The following is an 11,028-nucleotide window of genomic DNA, read 5'->3' as shown; positions in this document are numbered from 1 at the left end:
TTCTTAATGCTGTCTTTTAGAACCTCCACTACCACTTGAGTTATTCTTAGCACAGAAAGTTTTGAACTTTTGTTTGCATCATGGATGTGGTATGCAATCATTGATTGGTGTATTTTGGCAATTGTTTTGAGAATGACTCAGTCTGGCTCATTTAAAAAAAAAAAAAAACGTTTGGCTTCAAATCGTATTGTCCAAAGAAACAATAGTGGTCCACAAGCAATTGTAATGCATGGATAATGCTCCAAAATGTGATGTTTTTGGCTTAATTTTTCCTCTGGGAACATATCCAAATACCCAGAACGATGTTCACTTATCTTGCTGTCCATGTATCCAGTGTCTCTTTTGTGTGAACAGGAGCCATGACAAGCTCAACAACATCTTTCAAGGTCATCAAAACCTGCCATGATGTGACATCTTCAGGCACTTTGTCACCAACCATTTAAGCTATCCATAGCAATCACCAATTCCCATGTGCATTGTCTCCTACACATTTACCTAATGCAAAAGTCAGGGTGACAGCTTGTAAGGAAATATATGGATTGAGAAGTTGAGTTCAAGAAGAGTAAAGTATTTCTTCTTTACAAGTGTCCTTATTTTCCTTAATTAAAATCTAACTGATTTTCATGGCTGGCATTTAACACCTGCCCGGCTAATATTTTCACCTGCCCATTTAGTTGTCGGGTTTGATTGTGAGTCAAATGAATGTCTGGAGGTTGTTGACATTGCACTGGAAAATGCTTTTGTGCTCACAGCCTCGATGTCCAAAATGAGGCTCATGAAATTCGCTGAAACTGAATTTTACATTGATGTTGTGATGATTAAATGAAATATGAGATGGCCCTGTTTATTTTATTTTAATGTGCATCTTATGTAATATTAAAAGAGCTCATAGCCTTTAAAAAGCCGATTTGATGCTTATTCAGATAAACCAAGACAGGTGACAGGTGAAGAAATTATTGGCAAATTTCATCATTCACATCGACTACCAAAGGTAAGGTAATGCTTGTCATTTCCCCCAAAATACATTAGGCACAATCAACCTTAAAATACAAGACTTTTGTTTTCTTGTGTGTAGGGTGTGAGATGGCTTTTCATCACAGGATCTCGTTGTTACTCATCTTCTCAAGTCCAGTTGGTAAATTGTTTCTTGAGCTGCATCTGTTGTGATTTTGTGCATGGTTTATATATATATATATATATATATATATATATATATATATATATATATATATATATATATATATATATATATATATATATATATATATATATATATATATATATATATATATATATTTTTATATATATATATGTATATATATATATTTATATATATATATGTATATATATATATATATATATATATATATATATATATATATATATATATATATATATATATATATATATATATATATATATTTTTTTTTATATATATATATATATTTTATATATATATATATATATATATATATATATATATATATATATATATATATGTATATGTATATATTTATATATATATTTATATATATATATATATATATTTTTATATATATATATATATATATATATATATATATTTATATATATATATATATATATATATATATATATATATATATTTTATTTTATTTTTTTTTTTTACAGTAAACAGTAAAAGTTTATTAAGTGTTTAATGCAATTTAATTTGGAATATCTTTATCTGCTCTTACAGTTTTACCAGATTCATGTGACAGTCGGTGCCTGGCAAAAAAACTAATTGATAAGAAAGAGATGATTGCGCCACAGAACATTGACTGTTCTGTCACTGTAAACATCACATCAGTGCAGTACGAGACCCTGAGTTTTGTAAGTATCTTTTTTTTATGCTTGGAAAAACAAATGAAGTGTCATCTGAAATTTTCTTCTAACATGAGCATTTTTTTCTTGCTCCTTGGTTCAGTTATTCAACTTTCATGGTGATGAATGAGGTATTTTCTTTGCCTTTAATGTGAAATAACTGAACATAAATAAAGGAGGCTAAAAAAAAGGCTGATTTTAAGAAGGAAATGTCGGTCGGCACTCTTTAAATGTGATTTTAACATGAAATGTCATTGTAAACTATTTTAACTGCACTGAAAAATATACTTTTATTGTCAGGTAACAGCTTGAATATTTAGTGGATTTTCTGAAGTCATTACTTCATTATATTTTAGTATTAACACAAACGTTTTAGGATTGTGTGTTACATTTAATTTAAAGAACTTTGTTCTGCTAAATATTAAGTGAATTTTATTTATGAACTAATTTCGAGAGGATCATGTGCTTATTATTGTGACTGGTCCCGCGTTATTCAATTTAAGATTCACCAATCAGACGATTCCTAAACCACTATAAATACCCTAAGTTTCATTTGACAGCCATCTTCGTTTTGAAGAATCCCCCCTTCCACCCCTACACCACCTCCTTTCCTAGATGGGTGGCACGGTGGCCCAGTGGTTAGCACTATTGCATCACAGCAAGAACGTCACTGGTTTTAGTCCTTACCAAGCCTGCCGACATTTCTGTGCGGAGTTTACATGTTCTCCTCATGCTCACGTGGGTTTTTCCTGGGTTCCCCGGTTTCCTCCCACCATCCAAAAACATGCAACTTAAGTTAATTGACTAATCCAAATCGGCACCATAGACAAGCTCCTAGTAAGTAGTTATCCCTTAAAAGCAATCACTATCTGTTCATTAGCTACTACAGCAGGGGAGCTCTCGAGATCTACCTGAGCTCAAACTCCCGTATCGCCTTTCAAACGGCAGGGAGCCCCGGGCTCGGGGATCTTATGAGCTCAGGGCTCTCTCCCGGGACAGCATGCCAAACAAGCTTTATAATCGATCATCAGCTAAGTGTGAACTCTTGAAATGCACATGGCAATTTAAGCATTAAGTAAAATGTTCTACAATTCATACAATCGTTAAGGTCTTTTCAGGTCTAGGCTTTTAAAAACCAGTAGGCATCTTAGTGTCATGTCCATGGCGTGATTTTTGTACATGATGAATGCAATACTTTTATATTAGTTTATGTTGGTTATGTGGTGGATGTTGCATTCACACTCATTCTCTCTCGTTAACATCTTTGAATATTTGTGCTACATGACAATATAAAAGCTTTCTTTGTTCTTGTATATGAGATTTAAGATGTACGACTGTGTCTGTTCCGAAGCATTAAATAAGATATCATTCGCTACCTTTTTTTATGATGTGCTACTCGCATTGACTGGTGAAAATTCGATCTACCTGCTTACACTGCAGAAACAAGGACATGTATTCAATTCTTACCTGATGAATTTCCATATATGAACGAGGCCTGAATCTGATGAGTAAATCAAAATCCATATGATTTCTCCCCCTGCTTACACGTGCATGAGCCATATCCAATTTGTGCCACATGGGAGCGAAAAAAATTTTTATTGGACCACTTGAACCATGCAGTGTACATGCAACCTTTGAGAAAGGTTATTGAAACCTTAATAAAGCTATTGTTAAAGCATCAAACATCATGAATGAAATGCTTGTGTTCTGAAGAAAATTGGATTTTTAAAACACAAAGAATGTAAGTTTTACAAGTATTATTGCTACATTGGAACTAGATTATATAAATTTGTAATTCAACACTGCTGCAGCTATATTTTACTTTATATACATTTAAAAATTACTAATATATATAGTTTTTTTGCCTTTCCCACATATGCCTCCATGTAAGAATACTAAGGAAATGCAAATGAGCAGCCGTATCTTGGTAAAAATGATAAGCAGATCATAATTTTTTACAATTATTTCATTTCCAATGGTCACCACAGTGTTGCCTCTATTTTTACAAGTAACTTTTTTCTCCAAAGAGGTGGATAGATCCTGAACTTGCCTGGAATGACACGATATCTAGTGCTACATCTGTTATGTTGCCAGTTCACAAAATCTGGACCCCTGGACTAGTTTTGGACAATGTGTAAGTGAACGAATTATGTTTGTGACAGGGCATTGTTATTTTTAACTTAGAAAATAAAAAAACACAGTTTTTTCAATGTATTGTGTTAGAAGGTCCTATATGAAAATTTGCTTTGTTAGATAATTCAATTCAATTCAGCTTTATTTGTATAGCGCTTTTACAATGTATATTGTGTCAAAGCAGCTTCACATATATGGAAATTGGAACAGTGTAGTTCAGTATTTTGGTGTTTAAGTTCAGTTCAGTTCAGCTCAGTTCAGTGTGGTTTAAAAATCACTACTGATAGACCTGAAACTGAAGAGCAAACTCATCGATGCGTAGTTCTACCGATCCCAAACCATGCAAGCTAGAGGCGACAGTGACGAGGGAAAAAAAGACTGCGCCAATTGGCGAAAGTGAAGAAAAAAAAAAAACCTTGAGAGAAACCAGACTCTGTTGGGCACGACCATTTTAATTTCTCCTCTGGCCAAACGTCTTGTGCAGAGCTGCAGTTTGCATAATTAAGCTATGCAGTATGCAAATTTACACAATGGCAAAATAAATACGCTGCATTTCAGCCACTATCTTTTTTGTTGCCATTGTATTGTATTCTTCTAGAGTCCATTCACACATAAATGATTGAGAGCTCATTTTTATGTGATGATGATCAAATTTTTGTTGTTCAGATAAGACATGTCTACACTGGCACATCTTCATTGTCCTTCAGTCTGACATTTGAACAAATTGGATCCTGCAGTGTGACATGGGGACCATATTTGTGCAGTCTAACAAGCTACATTTTTTTTAGGATTAGGAAAAGTCACAAAGTGTGAGCCAGGCTTAAGGCTCCAATTATTTAAAGGGAAAAATAAATTAAATGTTGTTGCCACTTATGGCTGAGCTCTGGATGGAGGGATTTTGAGCCATTCGTCTTGCAGAATAGTGCCTAGGTCACTACATGATGCTGGTGGAGGAAAACATTTCCTGACTTGCTACTCCAAAACACCCCAAAAGTGTCTCAATAATATTTACATCTGGCACCGCCTTCAGGATACATTGTTTAAACCATTGGGTGCACATGGTCTTCCAGAATGGTTTGGTAGTCCTTGGCAGTGCCAAATATTAAAAGTAAAAACGGAATTTGCTGCAGTTGGAGAAGCTTCGTGAATCTTTTCTTTATTTAATAAATTACTTGCGACTCAGAAGACAAATGTCAACATGCAATAAATGCGTGGTGGCATTTGAAGGTGTGACAATTTGGAGGTCATTATATTTAAGACTATTACTGAAATAGTTAAACGTTTATAATGACAAAAACAACATCTTAGATGTTTTACAAAGTGCTCAGCCTGCTGGTTTGTCCATTCACACACATTTTCATTATCACATGATCTCTTATAACAAAATCACGTGACTTTTTTTTAAAAATGCGCATACTGGAACTTGTTCAATAAAAGTGTTTCCATCGTAGTTTATGCACAATTTTTTCTCATAGAATTACAGTTTATCCTACTGTTATTCGCATATGTTTTTTTTATGTGCATTTTTAAAACTTATCTGCATCTTGCCATTTCCATCAATCATTTTATATGCGCAAAATGTGCATAAAAATAGGTGGATGGAAACACAGATAATGTTTGGAACCTTGCATGCACAGAAACCTAGCCCCGATCAACGAGTTTCTGTATCACCATACAGGCTCATTTGATTATAAAGTGATTATTTTGGTGATTTTGATTTCAAAGTGTTTAACATAGCAGCTGTATGAATGTGCAGCTTTGCTTTGACCACACTGTAAAAACACATAAATATTTTGAATATCTAAAACAATTTAAAATTCAAAACGCATTGCTGGTCATCAGGGAGCATATTAATCTAAGCACAAACAAGAACAAGGATGGTAAAAAACCCTGATATAGATAAACTGAATATGAAGTGTTTGAAGCTATATATAAGATAACTGGGCTAATGATGACACCATTCCCTGCAGGCACAGGACGTCAACATGGCGTCATATTGACTTTTTACCTCAACCTACCCCCAACATTGTGGAGACGTTAGATTTTATTTATTTTTTTTTTTTTGGAAATGAAAATTGAGTTGGCATCAGAACCCAACATCAGGTCGACGTCAATGTCCAACCTAAAATCAACCAAATATCAACGCCTATTCATGTTACCTCTGCTGAAAAATCCAGCTTAAAGCAGCCTAGGCTGGTTTTAGCTGGTTGACCAGCCTGGTTTTAGAGGGGTTTTGGCCATTTCCAGGCTGGTTTCCAGCCATTTCCAGCCTGGTCTAAGCTGGAAACTGGATTTTTCAGTAGGGACACCTTCACGATGTGTGGACGTTACCATTATGACATCTATCAGATGTTGGATTTTGGTCACTTTCCAACACAACCTAAAATTAACCAAATATCAACGTAATTTGACGTCGTTATTTGACGTCAAAATAACGTTGGCATTATGCTGTCTAGACATTGAATTTTGGTCAACTGACGTCATGACCTAAATCTAACCTAATATAATTGTCTTGATGATGTGTGCCTGCTGGGTTAACACAGATTAATAAGTATGCTAACTTTAGGAGGTGGTTCACAGCTTTGGTGACAATGTCATGTTATATCTCTTTTTGCCATCAGGATAGATGTAACCACAAAGACCTACACAGATGACGTAGCAGTGATGAAAAATGGAACTGTGAACTATGCTGTTGTCTTGTTTATAGCAGTGAGCAGTGAAATCAGCCTTTTCACCTACCCCTTTGTGACAGGGAATTGTGATGTCGCTATCAATGGGTGGAACCAAAGTGGTAGGAAAACAATTTTGACTATACACTGTTACTGATCGTTTTGCTCTCAACCAGGGACATTATTTCTCAATATTTTATTTTTAATAGCATGAAAAGTAATTGTATCTACTAAATCATTTTTGTGTGTTTATTTAGATTGTGTCCTTTCACTTGAATACCCTAAAAATGCCAATATGTTTGGATCGAGTCAGTGTGGTGAGTGGAACACGGAAAGTGTGGAAATAAAGTCTTATCCAAATGGTTCTTCTCGCAACTATCTCTCGGTAATGATGACTTGATTATAATTATATAAAATTAATTAATTATATATATATATATATATATATATATATATATATATATATATATATATTTTTTTTTTTTTTTTTTTTTTTTTTTTTTTGAGGTGTAAAAGTATTTATTACATGAAAAACTTAGGTTAAATTAGATTAAAGAGCCCCTATTATACATTAAAAAGGGTCATATTTTTGGTTTTAAAGGTCTCCAACAACAGACTGATATGCATGCAAGGTCAAAAAAACACTTTAATTGTCTTATAATATGCATTTATTTTTAACTAATTATCCCAGCGATTCCCATAACAATCAAGACGATTCACCAGCGATTCATTTGTTCCCAAACCCCTCCTTAGCGTGAATCTAATCTGCGCGGATTCGACTGATGACAGCCTGTTGCAATTGGTCGAAAGCATTCAGCGCGAGACAATGGTCATCATGGCTTATCAACAATATTGAAGTAGTGAGAGTGCATAGTGTATGTGTGAGCATACCTGCCAACACTCCTGTTTATCCTTGGAGTCTCCCGTATTTCAGACCCATCTTCCGCTATCCTCCTGTATTGTTATTTATCCTGGAAAAATCTGTGAAACGCAGTGAAATGAGAGCTCACAAACACATTTAAATCCGTAAACAAAGCGGCTTTTCCAACGTGGCATTAGATGCGATATGAGAATATTAAGTGTTAACCAGATACAGTACAAGTGGTTACAATTAACAAAACAAAATTAAATACTTAATTTGCAAGCTAGAGAAAACATGGAGGCAACAATTTTAATCACACTTACACTTGTGAAATGAAATGGAGGAAGAAGCTGGTCCATGAACTGTGTACTGATAAAGTTCCTCTCGAGCTCTGACAAAGTCCCACACATCAATAGTATTTTCTGATCCTTCCTTTAACAATATATGTATATATATATATATATATATATATATATATAATGCTGAGGTATTTTTGCAAAAATAAACCTCAACCACTGACCCTCTCAAAGTTTCATCTTCATCATCATTTAATACTGTAAATTCACTAGTGTTGATCCTGGACCATCATCATCATTTAATACAGTAAATTCACCAGTGTTGATCCTGGACCATCTTCATCATTTTAATACAGTAAATTCACTAGTGTTGATCCTGGACCATCTTCATCATTTAACACAGTAAATTCACTAGTGTTGATCCTGGACCATCATCATCATTTAATACAGTAAATTCACTATGTTGATCCTGGACCATCATCATCATTTATTACAGTAAATTCACTAGTGTTGATCCTGGACCATCATCATCATTTATTACAGTAAATTCACTAGTGTTGATCCTGGACCATCTTCATCATTTAATACAGTAAATTCACTAGTGTTGATCCTGGACCATCATCATCATCATTTAATACAGTAAATTCACTAATGTTGATCCTGGACCATCTTCATCATTTAATACAGTAAATTCACAAATGTTGATCCTGGACCATCATCATCATTTAATACAGTAAATTCACTAGTGTTGATCCTGGACCATCTTCATCATTTAATACAGTAAATTCACTAGTGTTGATCCTGGACCATCTTCATCATTTAATACAGTAAATTCACTAGTGTTGATCCTGGACCATCTTCATCATGTAATACAGTAAATTCACTAGTGTTGATCCTGGACCATCATCATCATTTTAATACTGTAAATTCACTAGTGTTGATCCTGGACCATCTTCATCATTTAATACAGTAAATTCACTAGTGTTGATCCTGGACCATCTTCATCATGTAATACAGTAAATTCACTAGTGTTGATCCTGGACCATCATCATCATTTTAATACTGTTAATTCACTAGTGTTGATCCTGGACCATCATCATCATTTTAATACTGTTAATTCACTAGTGTTGATCCTGGACCATCATCATCATTTAATACAGTAAATTCACTAGTGTTGATCCTGGACCATCATCATCATTTAATACAGTAAATTCACTAGTGTTGATCCTGGACCATCTTCATCATTTAATACAGTAAATTCACTAGTGTTGATCCTGGACCATCATCATCATCATTTAATACAGTAAATTCACTAGTGTTGATCCTGGACCATCTTCATCATTTAATACAGTAAATTCACTAGTGTTGATCCTGGACCATCATCATCATTTAATACAGTAAATTCACTAGTGTTGATCCTGGACCATCATCATCATTTAATACAGTAAATTTACTAGTTTTGATCCTGGACCATCATCATCATTTAATACAGTAAATTCACTAGTGTTGATCCTGGACCATCTTCATCATTTAATACAGTAAATTCACTAGTGTTGATCCTGGACCATCTTCATCATTTAACACAGTAAATTCACTAGTGTTGATCCTGGACCATCTTCATCATTTAACACAGTAAATTCACTAGTGTTGATCCTGGACCATCTTCATCATTTAATACAGTAAATTCACTATGTTGATCCTGGACCATCATCATCATTTATTACAGTAAATTCACTAGTGTTGATCCTGGACCATCATCATCATTTATTACAGTAAATTCACTAGTGTTGATCCTGGACCATCTTCATCATTTAATACAGTAAATTCACTAGTGTTGATCCTGGACCATCATCATCATCATTTAATACAGTAAATTCACTAATGTTGATCCTGGACCATCTTCATCATTTAATACAGTAAATTCACAAATGTTGATCCTGGACCATCATCATCATTTAATACAGTAAATTCACTAGTGTTGATCCTGGACCATCTTCATCATTCAATACAGTAAATTCACTAGTGTTGATCCTGGACCATCTTCATCATTTTAATACAGTAAATTCACTAGTGTTGATCCTGGACCATCATCATCATTTTAATACTGTAAATTCACTAGTGTTGATCCTGGACCATCTTCATCATTTAATACAGTAAATTCACTAGTGTTGATCCTGGACCATCTTCATCATGTAATACAGTAAATTCACTAGTGTTGATCCTGGACCATCATCATCATTTTAATACTGTTAATTCACTAGTGTTGATCCTGGACCATCATCATCATTTTAATACTGTTAATTCACTAGTGTTGATCCTGGACCATCATCATCATTTAATACAGTTAATTCACTAGTGTTGATCCTGGACCATCATCATCATTTAATACAGTTAATTCACTAGTGTTGATCCTGGACCATCATCATCATTTAATACAGTAAATTCACTAGTGTTGATCCTGGACCATCTTCATCATTTAATACAGTAAATTCACTAGTGTTGATCCTGGACCATCATCATCATTTAATACAGTAAATTCACTAGTGTTGATCCTGGACCATCTTCATCATTTAATACAGTAAATTCACTAGTGTTGATCCTGGACCATCTTCATCATTTAATACAGTAAATTCACTAGTGTTGATCCTGGACCATCATCATCATCATTTAATACAGTAAATTCACTAGTGTTGATCCTGGACCATCTTCATCATTTAATACAGTAAATTCATTAGTGTTGATCCTGGACCATCATCATCATTTAATACAGTAAATTCACTAGTGTTGATCCTGGACCATCATCATCATTTAATACAGTAAATTCACTAGTGTTGATCCTGGACCATCATCATCATTTAATACAGTAAATTTACTAGTGTTGATCCTGGACCATCATCATCATTTAATACAGTAAATTCACTAGTGTTGATCCTGGACCATCATCATCATTTTAATACTGTAAATTCACTAGTGTTGATCCTGGACCATCATCATCATTTAATACAGTAAATTCACTAGTGTTGATCCTGGACCATCTTCATCATTTAATACAGTAAATTCACTAGTGTTGATCCTGGACCATCTTCATCATTTTAATACATTAAATTCACTAGTGTTGATCCTGGACCATCATCATCATTTAATACTGTAAATTCACTAGTGTTGATCCTGGACCATCTTCATCATTTAATACAGTAAATTCACTAGTGTTGATCCTGGACCATCT

At 34.0% G+C, this 11,028-nt stretch overlaps 1 protein-coding gene across 1 annotated transcript; it reads left to right on the top strand.

The window, feature by feature from the left end:
- The first annotated feature begins 911 nt into the window (after positions 1 to 911).
- Positions 912 to 7,044, top strand: LOC137490174 (ligand-gated ion channel 4-like). The gene is made up of 6 exons (XM_073945301.1): positions 912 to 991; positions 1,076 to 1,135; positions 1,718 to 1,851; positions 3,870 to 3,976; positions 6,597 to 6,766; positions 6,902 to 7,044. Exons 2-6 carry the CDS (start codon positions 1,084 to 1,086, stop codon positions 7,042 to 7,044), a joined length of 606 nt encoding a protein of 201 aa, XP_073801402.1. The 5' UTR covers positions 912 to 991; positions 1,076 to 1,083.
- Positions 7,045 to 11,028: the final 3,984 nt, after the last annotated feature.

This window comes from Danio rerio, chromosome 3 (genome assembly GCF_049306965.1).
Source record: "Danio rerio strain Tuebingen ecotype United States chromosome 3, GRCz12tu, whole genome shotgun sequence".
Classification (NCBI taxonomy): Eukaryota; Metazoa; Chordata; class Actinopteri; order Cypriniformes; family Danionidae; genus Danio; species Danio rerio.
This window is presented reverse-complemented; position numbering and strand designations above follow the sequence as displayed.

Excerpts from the sequence above, each read along its gene's own strand:
- LOC137490174 (XM_073945301.1), top strand. The coding sequence starts at position 1,084 with ATGGCTTTTCATCACAGGATCTCGTTGTTACTCATCTTCTCAAGTCCA. Across the intron at positions 1,136-1,717 it reads CATCTTCTCAAGTCCAGTTG|TTTTACCAGATTCATGTGAC; the intron begins GTAAATTGTTTC and ends CTGCTCTTACAG. Across the intron at positions 6,767-6,901 it reads CAATGGGTGGAACCAAAGTG|ATTGTGTCCTTTCACTTGAA; the intron begins GTAGGAAAACAA and ends GTGTTTATTTAG.